The sequence below is a fragment of the Anas acuta genome, chromosome Z, assembly GCF_963932015.1.
Source record: "Anas acuta chromosome Z, bAnaAcu1.1, whole genome shotgun sequence".
Classification (NCBI taxonomy): domain Eukaryota; kingdom Metazoa; phylum Chordata; class Aves; order Anseriformes; family Anatidae; genus Anas; species Anas acuta.
Window position 1 is genome coordinate 19,831,936 of NC_089017.1, and position 27,276 is coordinate 19,859,211.

The window sequence follows — 27,276 nt, forward strand, 5'->3', positions numbered from 1 at the left end:
AATTAGCTCCAGATTGCTCTGTTTATTTTGTGTGAGATAAGTGACAAAGTGCAATCCTAGCAGTCCTCCTCAAGTAAACACAGAGGAAAAGGGAGGTACAGGATATTATGATGGAAGAAGCAGATTCTAGATATAAGCATAAGGCTTTAATGTATGTAGATTAGTTCATTTGTCTCTGCTGTTTGCATGTAATTGTAAGCTTTGACAGCTCCATATCCCTGGAAGTGATTTTTTCTTTTTCCTTTTTAAAGAAAGAAAAAAAAAAGGTGTTATGTCAAGGTAGTATTCCTGTCTGCCCTCATCCATTCATCCATTCCCCCATTCCCCTCTCTCTTTTCCCGCCCTGCCCCACCACAAAAAAAAAAAAAAAAAAAAAAAAAAAAAGAGAGAGAGAGAAGTGAAACGATCCTCTAAGGTTAGTAGCACTCTTCCCTTAAGTCCATGCTCATCTTAAAGCTCTTGATGCATCTGAAGTCAGGGAAATCTGTTGTACATGACTGATCAGCCATAGATGCAAAACCAGTTTAATGCCATCTCCTGTCCCCACACGTTAGAGTTTGCTCATTTTCTCTTACCTTACAGCTGCAACTTGAAGCACAAAACCATCAGGCCTCAGGTCAGGCATTTTCCATACATCTGGAAGTATAGATGCATTAGTTTTGGCTGTTTGGAGCTGTCTGTAAGTACAGTAACAGTTGCTGGACTTCCTGCTTTTTTCCTCCAAAAGCTGCTATAAATGTGTTCTAATTAGATCTGTTACGTTGTTTGGATAACAGCACTAGACTTATTGTAAGAGTTCACACTGCTTCCAGAAGCAGAGGAAAAAAACACAAATATATTCAAAATAAACTTCCGAATGCTTTTACTGAATAAAAACACCTAGATGTTGCCAGCTATTGGACAGTTTCTGGCACCTACAAGTCTTAATGCTTGGAATTTTGTACTTCCTAGCATACTCCCAGTCATTTATCAGTCCTCTCTAGTCCTCCTTTTATGGAGGCGTTTCTGTCTACCATATGAACATCTCTATCCTACTTGGTAGGAAGAGAGGTGGGTGTTTCATTGAAAATGAAACGTGAATTTAAACATTTTTCTAAGTTAAATTACCCCCTTACTTTAAATGAAAAGAGAGAGCATATGAGAGTGTCTCCATTGTTCCTTTTAGTAAAGAGAAACAACTTTATTTCTTCTCCTGTCTTCACAAAGCAATTAGTTAATCAAAAGCAAGAAACTGGAGTAAGTACTATAAATTAATATTGACCATATTTCCCCTTCAAACATTCTGTGCACATATTTCATGCTAGATTATGTGCAGGTGATGGCTTTAGTGTGTCAGCAGACTTTAGTTGCAGGAGTAGCAGACACTTAAAAGATTCCCTTTTCTCTTTATTTTGAAGATGTTTTAATTTGATAATGTATTGAACTGTCCAAGGCTGCATTATAAAATTAAACAGAGTTGTGTTCTTTTTTTTTTTTTTTTCCTGGTCTTTACTCACTTTTAAAATATTGCATGGCTTTAGACAAGCCTTTCAAACAGAGCTTGGCATGGTTTATGTATTAGACAGATGTGTGCTAGATCAGCTTACTGCAGGGGCCCATGAGGAGAAATTTCAGGGTATGGGAGTTTTCTCTTACAGCTTCAGAAAATTCAGTGGTTGAAAAATGTTGGAGGTTAAGCACAGGTGAAAAACAGAAAAAAAATCTGCAGCATGTGAATGCTGTTTTTGAAAAGTACTGTATGTACAGCAAGAGCGTTTTACTAGTATTTTGTTTTCAGGAAAGAAGGGGATCTAGATGTCTGTTACTGACAGCCAGAAAAGTTAGGCTAGATCTCCTCTTTATAGACTATAATTGCAACAGTACTTGATAAATGATTAGAGGTGAATACATTTGTGGTATCTAATTACATATATAATATCCTTGGTGCTTAGATTTTTTCTTACTTTGCCCTTAATGTAGATACATTACTTAAAATGCTTTCTTTGTGCTGGGATTTGGATAGGATAATAAAGTGGTTACATATTCAAAAGACTTTCTTGGCACACATCACTTGACTTTTTTTATTATTTTTTTTATTGACTCCTTATCAAATACTTTGTTAAAATGTTCATTGGTTATTTTTTGTGTAAGCACATATGCATATAGGTCTGCTAAACTTCTGGATATGTAAATGCATTTTTTCTAATTGGATATGTACTTAACAACATTCTGATCATAAAATATTTTGCATGTTCATATTTTGAGTTATCAAACAGTTTTATTCGTTTGTTGCTTATTGCTAAAATTTGTTTTTGCAGAACTTGTTGTACTGAGACATACAGTACTAAACAGTCCAGAGAAGCTTGTCGTGGTGCAATGTTGTACTGAAAGTTTTTGTGTGATTATGTTTTTGTTGTTCTTGTTTGTTTGTTTTCTGTTAAGACTGTTACATTTCTTAAAGGAAATAACTTATTATATGCTGTATTTTGCAGAATTATTGTTGTGAATATTTTCCATATTGTTGGATTGCTTTTTGTTCTATAAATGCCAAAAACAATTGTTAAGCTAATGATAATTAGAATTGCTAGGGTACATATCTAAGAATGCCATTCTGCCTTTGTAACTGAGGTTGTATAATAAGTATCACAAATTTAAACTCTCTGGTAATATCATTTTATGAGAATGGAAGGTTTAGAACAAATAGAAGTCAAAGACAATTTCTGTAAAGCCTGAATATTTTTATGAGGCTCTTAGCTAAAAACAATATGTACACAAAATGTAGTCAGGAAGGGTGGGTGGATTTTGGTGTGCTGCTGTTGTTGTTGTTGATTTGGTTGGTTTGTTGGGTGGTTGGTTGGTTTTGTTTTTTTGTTTGTTTTTATTTTTGGTTAGGAGGGTGATGAGTAGTGCCTTGCTTTGAGTAAGAAAGCACAGTTGAAAAGAAATACTGGAATAGACACTGCTCAATAACAGCACCTAATACAACCCTGTATGAGTCTATGGAGAATTTTCAGGAACGCTTCTTCAGGGAGCTTGTCTAGAACAATTTGCCATGCACATGAACAGAACTGCAAGGTTTAGCTCAACTGTGGTCATAACAAGAATGCAGCAACATGAAGAATCACAAATGAGAAAAAAGAAGGGTGCTCAATTAAAAAAAAAAATAAAATAAAAAAGTTACTTTGCTGTAGAATCATAGAATTATTCAGGTTGGAAAAGAACTCTAAGATCATTTAGTCCAATCTTTATCATAGTACTGACAAACCATGTCAGTACAAACCCTAAACCATGCTACTAAGTTCTAAATCTACAGGTTTCTTGAAGACCTCCAGGGATGGTAACTCAGACACTTCCCTGAGCAGCCTGTTCCAATGCCACACAACACTTTCAGTAAAATAAAATATTTTTTTATTTCAGTAAAGAAGATATTTTTCCTAATATCCAACCTAAATCTCCCCTGGCACAAATTGAGGCCATTTCCCCTTGTCTTATCACTTGGTGGTTGCGAGAACAGACCAATCCCAACCTTGCTACACCCTCCTCTAAGGTACTTGTAGAACACAACAAGGTCTCCCCTGAGCCTCCCTTTCTCCATGTTAAACAACCCCCACTCCCTCAGCTGCTTCTCGTAAGGCTTGTTCTCTAAACCCTTCACCAGCTTTGTTGCCCTTCTCTGGACACTCTCCAGCACCTCTTATACTGAGGGGCCCAAAACTGAACACAGTACTTGAGGTACAGCCTCACCAGAACTGGGTAAAAAGGGACGATCACCTCACTAGTCCTCCTGGACACATTATTTCTGATACAAGCCAGGATGTTCTTGCTCTTCTTGACCACCAGAGCACATTTCTGGCTCACATTCAGATGGTTATCAAACAGTGCCCCCAGGTCCTTTTCTTCCAGGCAGCTTTACAGCCACTCTTCCCCCAGCCTGTAAAGTTGCGTAAGGTAGTTGTGCCCCAAATGCAGGACCCAGCACTTAGCCTTCTTGAACCTTAAACAGTTGGCCTAGGCCCATCAGTTCAGCCCATCCAGATCCCTCTGCACAGCCCTCCTGTCCTCAAACAGATCAGCATGTGCTCCTATCCTTGTGTCCTCTGTGAACTAACTTATGGAGGGTGTACTTGATCCCCTTGTCCAGATCATTGATAAAGATACAGCACAGTTGAAACAAGATCTAGTCTGTTGGTGGAAAAATATGTTGCTATACAACAAGGCATGTAGTTGCTTTTGAATAATACACAAAACAAAGCAAAATTATTTTCTGGATCATTTACAATTTTTAATTTAGTCACTTAAGTCCTACGGAAAAACTGACAAAGGATAAGGGAAATCTTTAAAAGTGAAGACCAGTTCCTAGTTTATTTGCACCTCTATTCTAGAGTATTAATTTGAGGCAACACCATTAGCAGAAGCTGCTAAGCCTGTGTGCAAATAAAAAAGTGGTAGTAAAAGTCACAGAAGGGTAATCACTTGGACCACCGGGCCATATGCGGAAAAAAGTCCATGGGCTGATCATGCTAAAATGTGCTTTGGAAGATGTTCTTATGGAGTTTTCACACCATCCAAAAATAAATCAAAGATCTTTTCATAGTTTTTTTTTAAGTAAGCATTTAATTTTACCATGTAGTCAATAATGATTTCTGTGCACATGACTAGGGGAGGATAAGCTTTTTTTTTTTTTCTTAAAACAAAATGAAGTCCCCAAACTGGCATTATGTATTATTACAAAATTGTTTTCATTTGAACTCCTTTCTCAACCATAACTTTGGAACCCGTTGATATGTGAAGTCTTGGTAAACAATTAATGTTATTAATATTGCCTCTGAATTCAATAGCAACTGGTAAATTAACTTTGCAAGGAATGCACAATGAGTTTTATGATCCTGGGAAGACCCTTGGTCAGGGTTCGTTCTGATGTCAGCACTCTTGCCATTTTCAATTTTTCCATTGTCTGAGGATGGGTAAATAATGAATGAAGTTTTTCACATAGTTCTTATTATCTGTTGCCTATCGTCTTCATAGTATGAAGTAGGCTGTTGCTGCAGTTACAGACTAATTCAATGAAAAAGTGAGTCAATACAAAGACTGGAATCCATACATGCTTCATTAGTTATTGCTCTCAGAATTGTTTTTTTCCTGTTCCTTATTATCAAGCTCTTCTTCAAAGAGGTTATATTCATTAAGCTGTTTACTAGTTGCATACATCCCACACCACTGCATATATATAGTGCACTAGTCAGAATGTTTGGCAGCTGGCAACTCTTCAGAGAAGAGTTTGGGAGAAACAGAATGGCCCCTCTGTTTAGCTTTGTTTATTGATTCCTTAAAGAACTCCTGCAAAACATCTTTGACAGTTTACAAATTACAGATTTAACAAATTAAATTCTTTCTCATGTATATGACAGTGAATATTAATGACAAAAGCAGATGTTTGTGAAGAGAAAACATTGGACTTCATTTTTTAAAGGTATAGTCAAGATGCACAAACTTTGTTTGCTTATGGTTTGTATTAAAAAAAAAATCCTCTTCATAATCCATTGCTTATACAAAACCTACAATATTTTGAAAGACAGCTGTCTTTTGTCATACAATATACAATATTTCAATATAGATTATATTCTCTGATTTTCCATGTGAGAAATATGTTCTGTTTTCATCTAAAATCTTTTGGGAGGAAGGTACTATGGATTTTTATTGTTTCAACTCAGTCCATTAACATTTTTTAATGTGAACAGCAATGTATTGACTTAAAAGGGGGAAGACAGAGATTAGGTGTCAGTAGGAGTATGAGGGAAAAAAGTAAAAACAGTTGTATGTGAACTTAATTTTTTGAAGGCAAATTTTGAAGGCCAATTAGTTACCAGGCTTAAAAGAAAAGAATATTTTTTCCAGCTATTTTTGTCAAAATGGATGGCAGAAGTTCTCCAAGACTTAAAATGTATTCAGGATGTTAGAGTACTGTGTAAAATTATTTCTAAAGCAAAAGCAATTTCATCTGGAGAGCTTTATATCAATCCCTTTTATCAGGACGCGTTCTCAAGAGATACATTCTTATGGAAAAACTAACAAAATGTGTTGTTGCTTTTGGTTTGGGGGCGTCGTATTGGTTTGAGGCATTTTAGACCTACTAATTTTGTTAGTCAGTTCCATTGAGATTGTTTGATGTGGCAATTCTTTTGGAAGAAGGATTCAGATCCTGTCAGATTCCTGTCTTTAGATACTGAAAGACAACACAAAATTAAAAGACAGCTGTGCTACTCACAAGAGTAGCAGAGAACACGGCAGAGAATGATACTAGAGATGTGTGTAGGTTTTATACACAGGGGCTCTAACTTTTGTCCAATTCCTCATCCTCAGAAATATCTACTGCCCTATTACATACATGCATGTCGCTACATGGTTCCCTCAGATCTAAGAGTTGTAGGCTCTCTCACCAGTACTTAGAGCTCTAAATACATTTCCTTTTCTTTTTATTTATTTATTTTTTTTTCTTTCTCTTATTCATCGGGAATGACATCTCTTCCCAAATCAGTGCAACACTGGTGTTTTTTACTAGTTTATACTGATTTCTCCATAGTCAGAAAGGCTGATGTTAATTCAAGGATGCACTACTTTGATCAAACCAACCTTTAAAAGTAGCTAGGATCTTTTTTTTTATTATTATTTTATTATTATTTTTTGTGTGTGTGGTGGTGGTGTTGGTTTTGTTTCTGACCTTGTTTTGCCATTTGTGCTGGCAAATACACCACCATAAATGGTTCCAGTTTTGCCATTTATGCTGGCAAATATGCCTCGAAATTCAGTTTACAGAAGAAAATCCTGTCAGAATGAAAAAAAACATCTCAGGTACCCTTTTCTTAAAATAACACAAAATGATGGAATTGATAAAAATACCAAGAGAAATAAAAGTAGCTAAACACCTATCAAACCAAGCCAAACCAAGCCAACTACAAAGCTCATTAAAAATGTATGATGCTTCCATTAAAGAAAACAAACAAAACTGAATAAATTAGTTAGGTAATGCTTATGCCAAGTACCACCATTTCTAATTATAGCCTTATTCTCTCCCCTTTCATCCTTTCTTTATGAACAGGAGCTGGTTTGTTTTATGATTTTTATAATGCACGTAATATGTTGTGGGTACTACTGAAGTCTAAATTATACAGATGTAATTATGAAAATTATTCTTACAGATAGGAAAAATATGCTCACTACATTTTCCAGACTATTTTGCTATTATATTTAATGAAATTCTGCTTGATGTTTGTCTCCAGGAAAGAGACAGTTGAAATATCATGCTTGGGGGAGGCTTGTGTTTTCAGCTGAAGTAGCAAGGCTGAAGTTTTAATAATAAGAAATGTTACAAATCAGGGCCTCTAGCTTTAGGTACCTTGATTCCAAAAGCTTTGCTCTAGAGACTGCTGAGGTAATGTATTAGGATGAGTCATGGAGAGAAACAGTTGCAAAAATGGTTGATAAATCATTGAGGAAATGTTGTTTTGAAGTGGGTTTATAATTGGATATGGTTCTGGTGTAGAACGTGAAGCAACAATGATCCTATTTGTCTGTTACCTACATGGATATTGCCTGTGTTGTAAATGACTGGAATTTTCTATATGGACTTCTGAGTGTGTTGCACATTCAAGATACTTTGCTAAAACATCATGAAGAGTTAGTAAGAGTGGCTTATTTGGGAGAATATGAGGATGTCTGTATGCCCACAGAGGATCCATCTAAACATGTATCCCCTCACTGCAGCAATATCTGGTAGCATGTGCCTAGGAAAGTGTTAGAACTTGTCATTTTTGTCATTCACCAAAAACTTTGTGATTTTTTTCTAATCTTCAGCAGCTTGTGGCTGAAGAAATTCCTGAGACGGAGAATCTGTCTTAGTGTCTTAGAATGAAACAGTTCTTTCATTTAATCAATGATACTGATCAATGATATCAATGATATTTTAATCTTGAACTTCTCCATTGGCTTTCTGCAAACTTTGTGCAATAGCATCAATAGATAAATTATTAGTAAGATAGCATCCACAGGTGTTACATTAGCGGAAGGATATTTGTATTGGGACCACCCCTTGAGTACTGTGCTCAGTTTTTGGCCCCTTTTATATTACCTTCCCCTGCCTTTATTATCTACTATTTGGCTTAGTATTTCATCAATACAGATTTGACTATTATCTTTTTATATGATGAAACTTTCTACTCTTTAATGTACTGTTGATATTTGAAGTCCCAGATAGTATTTTAAACCATACAGAAATAGACATATCTAACTTTGAAAAATGATATTATTTATGTATAAACTGTCAGTGACACATCAACTCTGTTCTGCTTAACTAGAAAGGGAACTTCAAGAATCAAAACAGAAACCATCCTTTCCCTTCCTTCAAAACTTTCTTGATAACTAGGTAGAGAACTGAATCAGAAAGTAATTCTTGAATATTAATTCCTTAGGGAGAGGGAAGTAGTAAATTAGAAATGTGAAAACAAGTGCGGTGAAGCTTGTTTTATATGTTGTTGTTTTTCCATTTACATATCAGGTAAGCTATCAAAACAAGAAAATATTGTCGTCGTGTTCCTCCCCCCCACACTCCTCCCCTTTTTTTCAATCTTATGTACTACATCTGACATTGCATATAAGTCTTTACTTATGGATATATGTTAGATAGAACCCTTGTCTCAGGGATTTTATTACAGAATTAAACTGGCATAATGTGTCTTAATTAAACTACAGATAGTAATGTCTCAGAAAAAAAAAAATAAAAAAAAATAAAGATTTGACTGTAAACCAGGAAAGGTACGCTTTTCTCTCTCCATTCTCCAGTATGACATTCTACTTCTATAATTTCCTTGCTACTTTGTTGTTGATATGCCAGTTTCTATAATCCTGAATACTAGCATTAAGCAGCTGGAGATAGTAAGTACCCTGTCATACAAAGAAAATACTTAATATACTTAAGATTTGATTCCACAGTATGTCCTAAGTTCTAAAATTTATAGCTACTGATACCTTTTACTGTAATACTACCAAAGGTTAAGAGCTACTGAAAGCTCTGTTCCCTGAGTATTCCCAACAGGAATTCCTGTTTACACTAAGAGTAAAAGGAACTGTAGAACTGATGTCTTCTTTGTCTCTGACAACTGTTTAAAATCTCAGATCTCAGCGCTCAACATCTTTGTGTGAGAATTATTGGTAGCTAGTATTGGGTTGCATGTATTTCATACTATAAACAGTAAAACTCTTGATTTATTAATTTTTTAATCCAAGAGTGCTGCATTTATAAGCAGCCCTGCTGGAAGATAATTGGCCCACAGAGCACTGCACTTTTTAGATCATGCTATTTTTTCCCCACATGTTTCATTTAGTTTAGGCTTCCACCTTTGAAAATCATCCACTACATTATTCATGAGCAGAACAAAAAGAGTCTCTCAGTAGGAGGATGTTCACAGTAGGGGTTTACACTGGTCCTTAATTAATAAAACAGAAGGGAGATCATTTGGCTGTATTGCAGTTACAGTAAAGTTGTTCTGTAATCTATTGGACATGAACTTCCTGTTTCTTACCTCAAACTCCAGCTTTTTAATCAGAAAATGCTTAAAACAGAAATGTGACAGATTTTACTGAATGTTCAATGACTACTATGAGAAGTAACTTTAAACTTACTAAAATTCAGAAAAATCATGCTTACAATGATTGCTATCAATTACTCTTCTGAAATCATTAAAGCAGGTAAGAACAAGAACAGCTATACAACACAATAGTAGTAAAAGTAACTTCAAAGTGTCATGAATTCTGTCAATTTTAGGAATCTGGACATTTTTCTAAGTGTAGAAGATTGGTCAGGAAAGAGTTTAAAAAGTTACATGAGCTATCTCTAACTCATGTAGATATTTCTGAGTTACTGTAGTCAAAGTTCAACTTTTTCTATAACCATCTTGCATTTTGTTCTCACCAAACACAACAGATTCAGCATATTTCCAAATTGCTTCAACTATTTCAAGTACTCTCAAGTTTTCTCCTTTTGCCTGTGAAATCATCTGTTTTGTGTGACATCAAACAGAAAAACCTGAGAAAATTAGTACTAGACTATGAGTACATTTATTGTCCTGATAATGGAATAACAGTTTTCCATTTAAAGTGTAAGTGCTTCAGAAAACAGAATAATAGTGTAGTCTGAGTACTAATGATGATAGCAACTCTTCTTATGGTCTTGAAAGTAGTTGGAATTATTTTTTTTTTTAAGTCCATAGCTCCGGAAGCTTGAGATGTCTAATGATCAACAGTTGTTGTTAACAATACCTTTCTAAATCTTTGCTTTGTAGTATGGTATCATTTTTGCCCAGTAATAACTTTTAATTGAGGTAATTTGCAAGATTCTTGCAAGAACTAACTTAGTTTGTAACACGTTCTGGATATGTAGTACATTGTATTAACACCTAACAGCTCTATGCAAGTAGTTGCATGTCATGTCTACATTGTGAAAATATATTTTTCACATGGGTGAATAAATGTTGTGGGGAGGATTGTTCTGTTTCTTTCTTACCATTGATTTCTTACACTTACTTGTTTTTCAGATAATGGAGGACAGACTATGGCAGGTGGAAATAACTGGCCACTCAGAGGAAGAAAATGGACTCTCTGGGAAGGAGGAGTGAGAGGAGTAGGCTTTGTTGCAAGTCCTTTACTGAAACAAACAGGTGTAGAAAGTCACGAACTAATACATATCTCTGACTGGCTGCCAACACTGGTGCACCTTGCTGGAGGACATACCAATGGCACTAAGCCTTTGGATGGCTTTGATGTTTGGAAAACTATCAGGTAACTTGCATGTCAAATCACTGAGTCAGAACTCTGGTATGAGAAGAATTTATTCAGGCCAGAGAACAGAGCTGGAATTGGAGGGAAAATATTACATTTGCTTCCCTAAAGAGGGGAAGAAAAATGTGCTGTTAACTTTGCTGTCCATGAAAGAATTATCAAGATTGCAAATTAATCCTTGTCCCTGATACAAAGCCTCCATAATGTGTTAGCTTGTGTGTATTGAATTTATAAATGTGTATGCAACATGGCATAAACATAGTATACTTTGTCAAGAATCCTCTATCATCCAGAAGTATGCTAACTGATTTTGCACTGTGTGGAGTGTATGTTAGTAAATTGTATGGATCCAGCCCTCCTTTCTACAGAACCAAATTGGCCATCTCTGTAGTATGCTTCTGGCATTGTACATGTGGGAAATCTATGCATACATTAAACTAATTGAATATGGATTTCATTTTGATTCAGTAAGATTTGTTACATCAGTGTAGAATCTGTCAAGCTGGCCTGAAGTATGAGCATTTGGATGGGTCCTTAGCATGGTGTCCAGCGCCTCAAAAAGCCTTTGAGGCTGGGTGCAATGGTAGACCTTACTTGTTGGTTCCTGGGTTTGTAATGCTGTGCCTGATTTAAGCAAGTGCAGTGCAGAAATGCTTAGATGGCTGTAAAGAATGCAGCTTAACTCCATCTGGATTGGCACTGAGACCATGAATACCTAATGAATTTTACTGGGCTCAGTCTGACTGTGTATACTTCTTGTGCTGTCTGTATTAAATGGGATATCCCAGACCCCATTAGTTCAGATAATGGAGAGTCTTCTGTGCATTAAAATAAAAATGAGTTAAATCCCATACATTTTTCCTCTGGAGAAACATAATAAAAATGGTATCACAAATGTTAGATATTGGACTTGGGGCTCTGGGCACATCTGAATGTGTGCTTATTACTGGTGCACTAGGTTCACCAGAGTAAATCGAATGTAAAAGAATAAATGAAATAGGCGTTAACTGGTAAAGGTGATTTTTCACTGGAACAAACGATCAAAAGGGGCTCTGATTTTGCCCCTTTGTGCTATTTTCAGTCAAAACTTACATTCAATCAGTCCTTCATCTTTCAAAGCTGTTCTTTTATTCTACTAAAATGGATTATAAAGACCTTAAAACCTGAGTTTCTGCAGAATTTTAAACTTCTGTGGCCAAGCTTGGTTTTGCAGAAGTTGTCTGGTCATGTTGGCTTAAATTCCTTTGTTTCTTCCTTTTCTGTGCTACATGTATTGTATTAATTGATGGGACTAAATTTGATTGTCTATGTTCTTAGAAGCTGTTTTATTTTATTTGGTCTTTGAATATAGTTTTAAATTACATGAGAATTGTTTAACATGGAAAGTTTAATACTGCTAAACAGAACAAAAGAACTAGCAATTCTATTTTGTAAATGTTGTTCATCAGCAATTTAGTGTTTTGCTTCTTTTGATAGTCTTTGTTCTGTTTTTATAGCAGTCAGCCAGTATTACGGATCATTCCTTGTAAGGGTACTTACTTCTTTGTATATTATGTGTTATATAGCCTTTTGTCCCTTTCTCAGGCTTCCCACTCCAGCCTGCAGCACAAATCTTATTTATGTAGCAGTTGCTGAAACCACTGCAATGGTCTACATAGTTCATTAAGATAAATACAGATTTCAAGTATTTTAGCATTGTAGACCAAGAATTACTTTAGTTCTTTAGTTTGAAAAAAAATGATTAGTATGATTATTTGTTTTGAAAATGCCTTGCTTGATTTATTCCTTAGTGCTGTCTCTGTTTATGAGGAGCTATGTGGTAGCTTTCTGTCCTAGCTGGAGTTTGCAGAGATCTTGTGGTCTTGTGAACAGGTATACTGTATGGCTCTCTTCCAAGTGGAAGAAGATAAGGATGTGTATAAATGAGGCTGGGGCCATTAGCTGCCAGAAAGAAATGGAGTCCTCTGTCCAGGCAGAGATAGCAAAATGTTTTACATGCTGACACTGCCGTGGGAAAATAGCATCAGCAAGATTGTGGGGTACTGCTAAATTGCAGACTAACTTTTCTTCCAGTTGCCAGCAAAATTTCCACCTACTTTGGATTCACTTTTACACAGGCATTCTTTGTCATGGACTGATCTTCTTCAGTCTGTTTACTTCAGTATTAAAGCTATATGTGGGGAAGAAAAGGAACAGCTGCATGTCCCCTGCACACTTGTGTCACTTGAATCTTCTCTCTTCTTGTAGGATCTGAATGCAGTGTTTACTAAGACTAGCCAGAAAATAGGTGACCTCAGATGTTTGTAGTTGTGCCAGCTGGGGTGCCTCTGTCCAAAGTGGAAAGTCAGTTTTTGTGAATTGTTAGGCTGCTGTTTGTCTGACCTGCAGCATAAATGTCAAATTTCACATGATTTTCCCACATAATCAGGAGAAATGAGTGTACTAAATTTCATGATCATAACTCAAAAGGTCACTTGAATATCGGATAGCAAACAACAGAGGAACAATGCCCTTTTGTGACATCTGATGGAAAGTTCAAATATGTTGCTACTATGGGACCAGGTAGCTCATAATGAGTGAAATTATAATTTGCTAAGATTCTACCTCATTTGAAAAATGGAAATTAATAGTATATCACCACCTTATGTTGTTGTTTTTTTTTTTTTTCTCCTGCCCAGTATTTTACAACTAGCTGCATATGCTTTTTTTTTTTAACATGACATTGATTAATATTAGTACTTAAAATTAATATTGATTAATATTAATATTGATATTAAGTTCTAATATTAGAACTAATTAGATTAATATTAAGTATTAATATTAATAGCTTTCAGCACTTAATACTTCTAAATATTAAGAAGTATTAATACTTAATACTTCTAAGTATTAAGTGCTGAAAGCCGCATGTATCTGCAGCTGCTCCTTTTGTACCTCCTCTGATTAATTTGGTTGAAGAACCAGAAGAAAGTTAACAGTTAGGAGCAAATAGCATGAAAACCATAGGTTCAGAAGCACATGGTTCTTTTAGACAAGAAAATCTCCTCTTCTACATTGCTTTTTACCTACCTGTAGTTTCTTTTATACAATGCTTGGAACTGCAAAAATACAATATTCTTATTCTCCTTGTTTGAACTTCTTCTCTTGGGTTGAAATCTGTATGCTACTTAGAAGCTGTTTGACAGGGCCTTTGAACTCAAAGCTTGTCTGCTCCTTCCAATGTGATCTGATGACCTAGTAATGTACCAAAACTGTATCACTGCAGTCATACAACCATGGAATGTTTGGGGTTGGAAAGATCTCTAAAGACCATCTAATTCCACCCCCTTGCCACAGGCGGGACGCCTCCCTTTCAAGGACCAGGTTGCTCAAAGCCCCATCCAAGCTGGCCTTGAACAAACACTTCCAGGCATGGGGCATCTGCAGCTTCTGTGGGCAACCCTGGCAGTGCCTCACAGGCCTCTGAGTAAAGAATTTCTTCTTTATGTCTAGTATAAATCTACCCTCTTTTAGTTTAAAGCCATTTCCCCATCACTCCTATCACTTCACTCCATGAACAAGAGTCCCTCCCTCTCCAGCTTTCTGGTAGGCCTTCTTTAGGTACTGGAAGGCCCTGAACGTACTGGGAGACCTAACAGAAGCAGAATGTGATTTTAAACAGAAACTGAAACAGAACAGGTTTCACTCACACTGTCATGGTCTGACACACAATCACCAAAAGATGTGTGTCTAAGAAGTTGGTCCAGTGGCTAGGCACCAAGATGGGGGTTCTTAAGCCATCCATCTCACAGCTGGGCCCAGAATGCTTGTGCCCAGGGTCTGTTGCAGTGGTGCAGAGGTCAAAGAATGAAAGCAATGAAGTTCTTTCTCACATTTGTGTTCTTTGTTTGCTGACCATGCACAGGTTTTGGTTATGCTTTTTTATCCCCTTATTGGTACTGTTAGTCCTGTCCTACCCCTGTGAGTCATCAGAAGGCATCACTGTTCTTTATCTCCAGATATCTGTGTCTTGGGAAAGTGGCCTACAAGTTGGGATCTTGATGACCTGCTAATCTGGGTGTCATTAACACAGGCCATTCTGGAAGCCTGTACTGTGTGTTTCCTGCTGTTGTCTCCATATGCAGATATTCCCAGTCTTTTTCAGTTCATACCAATCTTGGCCTTTCTGTTGCAGTTCTTTAGAGTAAAGAAACTAGGACATCAAAAAAGCTCTTCCATGCAAAACTGTTCAATCATATTTTTGAACCAGTACTTCCTAGACTTGATCTTCCTCCAAGTGCCTTTGAAATTAAATTTCAATTCCTTCTAATGTCCCCAGCTTGTTTTTTAAAATGACTTAGTATAGTATCACTGTAACCACACATTTTTGGACATCCATCACACCATTCCAAAATTCACAGAGGGCAGCCACCTGGGATTCCTTGTGCCACTTCAGTTTGCAACAAAGGTTCTCAGCTTTCATCACATTCAGCTCCTGATGCCCTCCCATTCCCACCCACTGCCGAGTGCTACAGCATGGGCAATGTCCTTTTATTTTAACTCTCCACTCTAAAACTTAAATCTCAAATAAACGTCCTACACAAATCACAGTAGATTCCACTTATCTAGCATCTTGAATTATCACCCATAACACAACAATATAACTGGAACTTCTAAAACCATGTATGTATTAGAAATGATATCTAAAATTTGGTAGTAATATCACTAACCTATTTTGCAAAAATAGTAATTGAGAATATCAAGAATGATTAATGGAAAACAATACTAAAGTGCAACTAATCAAGGAATCTAAACTGCAGTGCATGTTTCCAAGCAAGTATCTCAAAAGGCATTTGCATTTCTAAGAAACATCTGTTTTCCAGATGCTTGCTACTTTATTGAAATAGTGATATAAGGCAAAATTAGTTTCCTTATGTAGAAATTTGCCTTGGTTGATACCATTGTTTTGATATATTTTATTTTTCAACACTGAGTATCTACTAAGTCTATGCTCAAAAGAAGTGTTTAATTTTGCATTAACAAAAAAATGGAAAATTATGGTGCTGGTTATGGTGAAGGACATGAATCAGTGTGGTAGCCACTGAGAGATTCAAGATAAAATGCGGTTTAAAAAAATAGTATTTCCCCAAAGCTTGTTAGCAAGTGAAAGCTTTCAAGTTTTACTTAGACATCTTGCCTGCTAAGTTACATTTTTTTTTTTTTAATTTTTGTGATGTTGGACATATCAAATTTGATTGGATGAAATAAAGTAAGATCAACTTGAATTCTTATGTACTAAATGGCTATACTAACTTGAGAAATGAAATACCTGTTTGGAAAAATTATCATTTCTATTTTTGGTGTGCATTACTGCTCACAAAAAAGCAAGTGAAAGCTTAGAGTAATTATTGCCAGAACATCTGAAATATAATTATTTTATAAAAGTGTACAGATATGACCTAGAGAAATACAAGGTATTGCAAATGCTTTTGCTGAGTGACACTGTGGGAGGTAAACACATTTACCCTGAAAAACCTTGTCTTCCTTCCCAAGGAAGCCTTCTGCCTATTTAACAACAATAAAAGTGAAAGACCACATGTAGAGGATTTGTGCAAGTTCACTAAAGAGTAATAGATCTTTCTGTATGTTTTTAAAAAGCAGAAAACAGACTGACATTCTCAGCATAAACTAGCTGATTCTGCAACCATCTCTGAATGTAGTCCAATATGTTCCAATCAATATGTTCTTACATTGAGCAATTTTTGGAAAGCAGTACCTTTTAACTGCTTAAATAAATATTCAGTCAATATGGTAGAATAATTCCCAGACAAAAGAAAAACTTCCTTATTTTTAGGGGGAGGAGCCTAAAAATAAGTATTCTAAAAACAGATATTTTTTAGATATGGTTATGCTGAAAACTGCTAAAATGGGGATCCTACAGAATCTTATTCTAGTTGCATCAGCTAGAATATATTCCTGATGCATAATATCCTTGGCAGGGCATCAGGGGACACTAAGGTCAGCTGTGGAGCTCCGTAAATGGGAACTAGGACAGTGTTTAAGCATAGAGAAAGGGAACTCTGCTGCAAGGTTGAATTCTCTACTGGTTTTCTTCATGACTTTTTTTCTGCCTTCCTGATGTCATTTTTTTTTCTTATCAGCCAGCCACTTTCTTTAATGTGCAGTTCTGCCTTCTCCTCTCTGGCTATTGTTTTGTGAATAATAAGTAGTGACTATAAACCTCCATTTTTGTGTGCAACAGAATTACGGAAATAACACCAAAACTGAACAAGCAGTTCATTACCAGTTAACAGTACTACAGAGCTTATTGTGGTAAGCCTCAGGGAGTATATCTCATGGCTATATATAAATGGTATTACCAAGTTACTAATATTAATATTCTATCCCATAAATAAATAAATAAATTCAATATAAAGGACCACTGCAACATGAAAAACTTAAATGAATTCACGTATAATTTTTATCTTTTGTTCTACCTGCTATGCAATAACATTCATAGCCACATTTACTGTACAGCATCCAACCTACAGATTAAAAGCCATAAAAGGAAACTATCTATGATATATGATAGTAATAATAGTAGGCTCTAGTATTGTCAATATTCTCAGTTCTGACTTTTTGAGGCCTAATCTCATAGTGTGTGAATATTGGATGTATAAATAGCACCTAGAAGTAAGGTACTTTTTTGTTCTGTAGATTACACTGGTGGAAGGTACTTTACTACTTAGCATAGTTCTAGTGTTTGACTTCCTTTGACAGAGTACTGGAAAAATTGGACAGAAAGGTAAGAATATCTGTCCAAGCAGTCACTACAGAGTCAGCTGCATACTTTAAATTCACATCCTACTTTAATATGTGCAATTGGTTCATGTTATTGTTACCTATTAACGCATGGGAAAAGGCAAGTTTGACCATAACTGTAACTGGACCATCTAGAGGCAGTAGTACAGGTATATTAGATTTTGTTAAGGCTGCGCACTCCATAGTTTGGAGTGTAACCACTCCTAACAGTTAGTTAGGAGTGTGACCACCAATTAACCTATAGGTTAATTATTGTACTTTATATTAATTGCAAGGTTGTATGATCTAAGTTATTTTAATCTTTCATCTGATCCTTCTTATTAATTTTATATTTAATCAAAATGTATAAAGTCCAGAAATGGTTCTAGAAATAGAACAATATTAATTTTAATCAGTTAATACTGAAGCTTCTATATTATGTGTAAATATTGTTTAATTCTAAAGCATTTCTTCAAAAATTATATACTAAAATAACAGCCATTTTTGGTTTCTACTAGATGTCCATTAAGTTTTATGTTAGCTGTTTTTTATTCTTAATGCTAAGTGATTTAGTGGCGTAGGGTGACTCTTTTAGAGTACTACAATGAAGGTCTTTAACAGAAAGAGAAAAACATAAATTATTTGGAAGTTTCTGAAACTGTATGTTTAAATTAACTGTTAAATAATATTTATCATGATGGAGTCAATGTTCTTTCTTTTACACATGTTGCCCTTTATAAGGAATGAATTTATTTTACTGACTTTCTTTTAGTACTGGGATCTATTTAATTCAGAAAGTTTATTGATAAGTTAGGAGACTGATTCTGTACCACCCCTGTGTAGTCAATAGAAAGACAGATTATTTTTTTTTAAGAAGGTAAGAAGGTTGGTTCAAGGTATCTGAATAATCTTTGTGACATCACTACAAAAGATAGAGCTTTCTCTCTTTTTTTTTTTTTTTTTTTTTTTTTTTTTGAGGGGTAACCAATTCCCATAATGTTTTTTGAGGCAGCCAGCCAAAATGCTTTCAGCGCTCTAGAGTGATGATTCTTGTTTAGGTATGCAGAGAGCAGGACAAGTCTAAAATGCCATCTTAATGCTGCTAAATTCGATTTTTAAAGTAAGTAATAATTAAATCTTTTTTTTTTTTTTTTTTTTTTTTTTTCCCATTTTGGTAGGATCAGCTCTGTGCTCTGTAAAATTATGAATAATCCCAGTAAACAGCAGTGAAGTCAGGGAAAATAGGTAGGGGCAAAAGCTGTTGCTACTGGGCTAGAAAATAACATTCAGATTAAAGTTGTTAGCAATTAGTTTATGGATATGAATTCTATATTAGGATGTCAAAAAAAAAATCACAGAATCTTAATGAAATTTATCTTTCCTTTTGAAATTTCTCCTAGTGAAGGAAGACCTTCCCCCAGAGTGGAACTGCTTCATAACATTGACCCCCTGTTTGTGGATGATTACCCATGTGAGTATGCTACTGATAAAGACTTGTTAAATGCACAGTTTATCTTCCTATCACTCCTTGTATTTCCTTCTAGGTGAAACAAAATAAAGTAGGATGCCTTCTACTTTTAGGTAAAGATTTTAGTTCTAAAATACTGAAACATCATCCTGCAGCTACTCTTAAGTCCTTACTGAATTATGACCAATGTGCACTTCCCATTCTGCAGAGCTCTGAAGCACTGCCGAGTAATGAATAAAGTACTTTGGGACATGGAATTGTTGAGGAGCAGCCATGTGCCTGAGGTGCATGGGGAGGCACACAGCCAAAACAAACCACCAAATCCTGTCTTCAGTGTTCCAGGTTGGCAGGTAGCTCCCAATGAGCTGCTCAGCCTGGCGTATCTTGATATGTTTATTCAATATGATTGTATTATTGACCTTGAAAATGGAAAACCTGAGTTTGTGAGAATATTAGAAGTTCCAAGCTTTGTGATTGCTTTTGTTCCATAATCATACAAGTTGGATCTTTAGTGCCATAATCACATGAATTAGAGCTTAACTTTGCCAATTCCATAGCTCTTTGAAAACCATCTGTTTTATGATTCAACATTATTAGTTTGCTAAGGACTACACACTTTTCAAGCAAAGATTTTTTCACGCACAACATTGGAACAGATCCTTTCTAGTGTTTTTATAGCATTTCTGTATTTCATTAAATGAAGAAGTAAATCCAGGCATATGAACTAGTACAGTACGGACAGTGATCTGTTACTTGCACGACAGATACTAGTTGTGCTGCGGTAACAAGAAGGAAAGTGGTAAGGTGTCCTTCTGCTATGCACATCTGATTCTGTGATGTTTTTCTGAGAAGGAGAAACATCGTGCACATCTAATGTTGGCTCTACAACACTGCCTGCAGATAATTCCTATATACTGATGGAATTAAGGCGTAGCTACAACAATTTCCCTTCAAAGAATCCTCAATGAGTTGTAGCATTCCTGTACAATGTTATGCCCTGATGTGGTATTCTGAAGCATACTTCAGAGACCATCTTTTCCATGTGGGAGCTGCTATTATTGAGCACAGCTGAGGCATTTGAATAGCCAACTTCCTGGTTTAAATAGAGGAGGAATGAGAAGAGGAAGTTTTCAGGAGCCTAAGCTCAGGAAATACATTCATGGATTGTTTACGTGAAGCCACATGTGATGATCCTTTACTGTACGCTACATCTTGCATGTCCTTCCTATATGTGTGCATGTGTGTTGTGTGGCATTTGGGCACAGAACTGGGCAGGTGGGCAGAAGGTGTAGTAAGGGAAACTTTATTCTAGAGGAGATGTGACCTTTAGCCACCATGAATGGAGGGAGCGGTATGTGTACCTGTAAACTCCCATTATTTTTATATACCTTTGAAACTATAGTAATGAAAACCAAAAATCTCAATCTTTACCTGCAAGTCCTTATGTGCCATATATGGTTTTCCTTTTTCTTCTCAGTAAAGGTCTTAAACTTTGGCAAGATACTTTGTGCCACCTGTTTCGGCTTCTCCCTTAATAGCACTTTTGGTCAAGAACAGGCAGAGAGGACGTCTAAGTTAGTATCCATTACATTTTTCCTAATTTTTTATTTTATAATACCATTCTTAAAAAATATGAAAGTAGATAATTGTATTATTGATACATTTGACAAAATACATCCCTGTTATATATGACAAAACATATATAAAACTTTACTTTTTCACATCACCATTCTTTTTATTAATGTACAGTTTGTATTGTAACAACAAATCAATTTATAGTTCAATGCTGGGGAAAAAAATCCATCTTTTCTTGTACTTGAATTGTTACAATGTGCTCAATTTATTAACTGGAATTAGGAATAGCTTTGTCTTTGGTAGGGTGAATCATGGTGTTCATGATGCTGTTTTTGAATAGTATAGTGAAATTATGCTTTGTCATATGAGGATTAAAATAACCATGTTGCAATATGAGTTGTTAGGAATAACTGTATGTATGTAACTCAGCCTATTTCTTCTTATGTCTGGGTTTTATTTGTATGAATTGGATAACTAGTTGAGAATCAAGATCCGGAGTAATGATATTGGCATCTCCATTATGGATAGATGAGGGAGACTCAAAGGACGACGTATATAGGTCTTTCATTTTTTTTGGCAATATGCCTCTCTGCATGTTTTTAAAAAGCATTTTAAAATTAATTGCACATACATAGTCTTTTATCACCAAGGTGATAAAACATGTGTCATTCTTGAGTGTTGCTCTTTCCTTGACTGTTTGTTATTTCCTTGCCCTAACTTTTTTTGAGATAAAAATATTCTTTTGCCTATAGTGCTAGCATGTATGTAAGTTTGTTTTGCTTGGTTCTTTCTCACCTCCTATGCTGAGTATTATGACAGTAGTCTTTGGCCTTCTTTGTGTCCACCTTGCCCTTCTTAAGTCCACTTAAAATATTATTTCACCTTAATAATCCTTCTGGTTCTTGCATCAGATGAAGTATTTAAATCATGCTAATATTTTCTTTTATTTTTTGTAGAAATTGAAGTAAAAGGTAAAATAATGACTAGAAGATACAGACTAGCTAAACCTTTGGGCCTGCAGAGTACTGTGGAAGAGGAAGTTAAATCTCAAGTTACTAATAAACATAATCAAAAAAAATTTCAGGAGGTTGGGGATAATCAAGAGAGTTCTGATTATTGCTGTAGTTATGCACACATAGGGAACTGAATTATTGTTCTATTGTGCTCATTGCATGTTCAGTGCTCCTTAATCCTTGACTGCTCTTGCATATAACGTATGCATTCTTTCAGTATATATTATGTAATTGATTCATCTATCTTCATCTCCAAATAAGCTGATAGTATATATATTTTACTAGCATGAATCATGGGATGTCTAATGTAATTCACAGATTTTTTTGACTGAAATAGGAAAACTGAATTTGTTCTGTTCAGATTTTTAATGCCTATATAAGCTTTTTTTTTTTTTCAGGGAAGATTTTGTGCAGAGGACATAATTAATTTACTATTAACTCACGTGTTACAACAAGGTATTCAACAGAGTATTAAATTTAATGTTGGGAATACTATCTTAATTACAGAGCTAACTAAATCTTTGCTGCTGTGGTCTGTTAGAACTAACCTTGACCTTGACTCCATGAGTGTGCTGCTCATGGAGTAGTAACATACAGCTTCTCAAATTCTTAGGCTCGGTGCTGGTACCGAACATCTTGCCATCATCTATGGTTGCTGTAGGAGCTCTGATTAATCTATTGATGAGTATCTTGCCTTTCTTCAGGAGCTTGTGTCTGGTAGTCAATACAATAGCCTTAAAGTAGCCATGTATCATAGTACTGTACTTCACTCCTGTTGTTAATATTAAACAACATGAGAGACAAAACACTGTAATCTAGTTTGTCTGCAGTTCTATTTTACAAAACAATGCTGACAGGTCTTATTTTACTGTTTCTTTCAAATAATCGCCTTCTGTCTCTGAGGCAGACTTTCTTCATTCTACTATAAACCTCTGGAGTGGTCTAAAACATATTGCAGTGTTTTAAACTGTAATTTCTCATTTGTCATCCTCAGTGTTAAAAACAGTTTCTGTTCCTGACTGCAGACTTTGCCTTCAGGCTACATCTGACCTGTGGCAGCCCAGCTGAATGATCAGGGTTAAAAATAATCTTTTCTCTCTGAATGGATCTGTTTTACAATGTGGACCGTAAAATCTGGTGTTTTAACAGGAGGTGGAGTGAAAAACTGGGGTGGAATCTCAAAAAAATGTACTGGTAGGGTATGATGGTGTTGCGGTCTTTGTAGTGAGGCAAGTGTGGTGGTGATTCATTGCCAAAATGGAGAACCTCTCTTATTATTCCATCCTTTTCTGATTCCCTTTTGCTGGATCTGGAAATCATATGGCAACAAGATGAGTCTTCTGCCAGATCAGCCTTCAAACTGTCTTGGGGCATGGGTGGGGTGGAAGAGGAGGAAAGATTTGTACCAAACCAGCCAGCTGAATCAACTTCCCTTGTAGCTGTCTGACTAGGAGCACATGGGAGTGTGTGGTTGGTGGCAGATGCAGGCAGTGGCCACAGGACATGGCCACCAGATCAGCTCAGGCCACCAGGGAACCTCAGCCAGAGGCAGTAGTTTCATGGAGCTTAAACTAGCATAGTTTGATGCTGCCTCCTACCAAAGAGGAAATCCTGCCTCCCTCTTGTATGGACCTTGTAAATCCCTCTGTGTATGAACCAAATCACGACACTGATACAGATTTTATTAAGCATTTTTTTTCTTTTTATTGGATATATAATAAAATGCTCATTTTGGCACAAAGGAAGGGACAAGAAGGAATTTCCAGGGACAGGTGAGACTGATTCTGTTGGTGGCGCTGAAATTAGACTCTGAGGTTTCTGTTTCATAATAACGGATGAAGTGATTCAGCAAGTTTCTGTTGGGGAAATACTTCACTTTCTCCCTTCCCCTTTCCCAGCCACATGATCCTGATGCTTGATTTGTATCTCTTCTGGTACTCCTCAGGTGCCTCCACAGACTGATTTAACTTGCTAGCCTGGGGTGGGGAACAGATGGTTTTCTTCTGTCAGTTGGGTTGAACTGGCTCATTGAAGGTACTGATGGATGCCAGAGCAAGGCGGGGGTGAGGATGGCTGTGCAGTTGGAAGTGGAGAGGCAGAGAGAGAGCCAACCCTACTAGTGCTGGCTGGCTGCTCCTGGAGCCAGAGCCCCCAGGGGAAAGCATGTGGGCCGCACCCTCTTGTTGGACCTGGCTATGCTAAACCAGTCTGGTGAGCTTTGCAGATGGAGATGGACCTGGGCTCCTCCAGGCAATTGCTCTTTTCTCTCCTTGCTAAAAGCCATTATTTTTGTCATTGGTTCTTTCTTCATCTCCCTCTTGATTTTATTTATTTATTTTTAACGATGAATACATGTCTCAATCACTTGATCTCAGTGTAGGCTTGTAATTTATTATAGAATTTGCAATTCTGTAAAAGCAGGTCATTGGTATGAAAAGACCTACAGTCTTCCAGATTTCTGTCTGAAACAGTCACGTTTTCTGTTAAGAGTTTCGTAGGAAATTAAGAAAATTAAAAACAGAAAGCTAGAATCATGCTGAAACAGTATCATTTTCTCTGTAATGTACAGGTTAAGAAAGCTCAAATAAAATGTGTAAAATAACTGAAAAGTTGCAAAAATCAAAAACTGATTTACATTTGTTGGAAGGAAAAAAAAAGGTTTTGCCCCATTTTTGTGACTTTGTCTTTAAAGAAAAAAGGCCAAGTTGTTGATGGTTTGGCAGCTGTAAGGGTGACGTCAGCTCTTCCATTGTGAAAGATCTGCTTTCTTTTAGACAGTCTTATGGCATTTCATCAAGTTTTGGTGATTCAGCTAAATTAAAAACCAACTGGATTTAAATCTAAATTCCCCTAACTGCTAAACCAAACATATTTCTGACCACACCGTTGTTGCTAGATGGTCTGTCTTGAAGCAGTATAGAAACTTTATATCCCACAGAAGGCAATTTTATTTTGAGAATCAGAGCTAAATGACATGGTGAAAGAAAATGTACCCTTTATTTCATAGTTGTTAATCAGAAGCTGTCAGTACATACTGTATAATTTTTTAATCTGACTTGCTAAATTTATAAATTAAGTTAGTGAATTGTACAAAATCTTGAAGATGACAAGTAGAATCACTTTCTCTTAAAAAAAAATAATCCAAATTTCTTTAAATTTCAAAGGTGTATTCAAAATAAATATGTTGTTGGGTGGGGCTGTTTCAGGCTGAAAAAACTTTGCCTTCATTTAAAATTCCAGGCTCAACCATAAACTAAAACTTCAAAGGCATAATAAAACTGTATGCTACTAATTGTAGTTAATTTATTTTGAAGATATCTATTCATAGAGGCAGACATCCAATACAGAGAACTTGTAAAAACATTTTGTGATTTTTCTCCAAGCTTTGATTAATTTTCTCAATGCAAATAAGACTTTACATTGCTCTCCTTGACATTTGAAAAAAGGCATTACCTCATATATTGCACTATTAATTGCCAAAATAAATGATTGCTTATAAGGGGCTAAATCTGCTCTGTGCCGAATGAACATATGATTTATTACAACAGAGAAACCATTTTGTTTCTGGGACTGATGTATCATTCATGGGCATTAAAATAGCATTATAATGGCTACAGCATTATATATTATATCCATACATATACCAAAATGATTCATCTTGATTAAGGAATAGACATTCTAGGCTCCTTTAGGCCCCATTTATTACTTATTGTGCCCAGGTGAAAGATGATTCCTAGGACTTAGCAGGCCAGAAGTGATTTCTTCCCCAGTTTTATTACTGATGATCTAGCTGCTTTAGAATTACTGGGAAAAAATAATAAAAAAAATCCCTCGTAATGGAGTTATTCAGTAGCAGATGAAGTATACAATAGACATAGGTATGCATGCCTGCATGTGCTCTCTGGGCTATGAAGAGTATTAAAGTGCTCCAAGTCTATGCCAGGCTAAGACCCAGAATCCACTCCTGGAGAATCAAAATGTGAAGAAAGCTACTGGTAGCATTACATGACTGAGTTGACATCATGACAGCTGGAATGGGAAAGTGATCAAGAATGAGGAAAAAGATACCTTGTTTGCTTCTCTGAATTTCCATTTCTCTGCAAAATTAAATAGTCCGTGTGCTGACCATCTGGAATCTGTCATCTTTTCATTACAAGTAAATCATAAATTCAAATGACCCCATGTATATGCATAAGGCAGGAGTTGCCAATAAGTGACCTTGGAGCTGTGCATGGCACTCAACCACTTCACGTGGTGCTTTCATGCTGGTCTGACAGTTTTGGATAGAACTCAACTCCACTCCCTGATGGGAGGCCAATAGTTCTAGACAGTTCTACTGCTGTGCAGATCACAGATATGCAGTTCTTTCCCTTTGCCTGTTGGCTATCTGAAGTTTCTGGGGATGTAGCTTTTGCGGGGATATAGCTTGGGAAGCTTGGTCTACGGTTATACATTGCTTTGGCTCTTAGCCCTCCTGCATCTGGATGTGAGCCATCCGTCATAGTATTCAATACTAAGTGTAAGGTTATTGCACTTTTAGAGAATCTCATGCTTATCCCCATGTTTCCTTGGGAATGTAGATAATCTCTTTTAGAATTTAGAAATTTTAAGTTACTTGATAAAGTGTCTAGTGCCAGTACCATGATTAGAATTCAGAAATCCCTTGTTACTGCTTCTTTTTTATGCTTTATTATATCCTATAGCTACTAGAACATAACACTAGCTACATTATGTAGCTCTTGATATAAATGGATTGCATTTTTCAAATGAAATATCTCTGAGCTGGAAATCTGTAAAGTTTTAATTGTACACAGGATGTTAGAGTCAGATTACAGACTCTGTTCAGTTTTCTTTACCATGACCATTGCTATCTTTCAGTTACATAAGTGGGTTTTATGTTTCACATAGAACACCATCTCAAGATGACCTTTGATGTCTTCAGCAATTCATAAATACTATTCCAATCAGCTCAAATCTGTTTTCTGAGAGGGAAAAAAAAAAAAAAAAGAAAGAAAGAAAGAAAAAAAAAAGATGTTGAAAAAATAGTCTTTTAAAATATTTTTGTAAGGGAAGTGAAAGTCAAGCACTTCATTTTACTGTCTCTCATTTTGTAATGTTTGATCTCATAGGCCGTATTAATCAGTTTGATATTATTTAGAATAACTTTCTTTTTTTCCTTTTTTTTTTTTTTTTTAATTATTGTGTAATTGTATAATAATGTAATAATGTGGATAAATGCTTCACTCTCCTGATGCAAGTGGGGACTTTTTGCTGCCATTAGTAATTCTGGATTGTACTCAATTCTTTGTCTAGTGGGTTTTTAAGATATAATCTTAATCTGTTGTAAGGATCGGGGTGAAGAATACTTTTAAACAAGACCAAGAATATTTTAATATGCTTACTACTGTTGGAATTAAGTTTAGAAGGGTACACATTTTGAAAGGTAAGAGACTGAGCATGATATTCTCATAAAAATCTTTTATTTGGAATAAAACATTGCCATGAGAAAACTGAAAACTGAAATTAGAAGGGATAATAGGTGAGTTTGAATCTGTATGTGCACAGGGTTCGAGTAAGTGAATTAAGGCAGGTGAACTTCACTGTATGAGTTTGTCTATGGCACAGACTTATGCC

The 27,276-nt window shown here is 36.0% G+C and overlaps 1 protein-coding gene across 1 annotated transcript in view; it reads left to right on the top strand.

The window, feature by feature from the left end:
* ARSB (arylsulfatase B) overlaps positions 1–27,276 on the top strand; it is a 67,054-nt gene that overhangs the window by 23,986 nt on the left and 15,792 nt on the right. The window contains exons 5-6 of the mRNA XM_068667106.1: positions 10,566–10,809; positions 18,987–19,057. Coding sequence (XP_068523207.1) covers positions 10,566–10,809; positions 18,987–19,057 — 315 coding nt within the window. The remainder of the gene's footprint in view (positions 1–10,565; positions 10,810–18,986; positions 19,058–27,276) is intronic.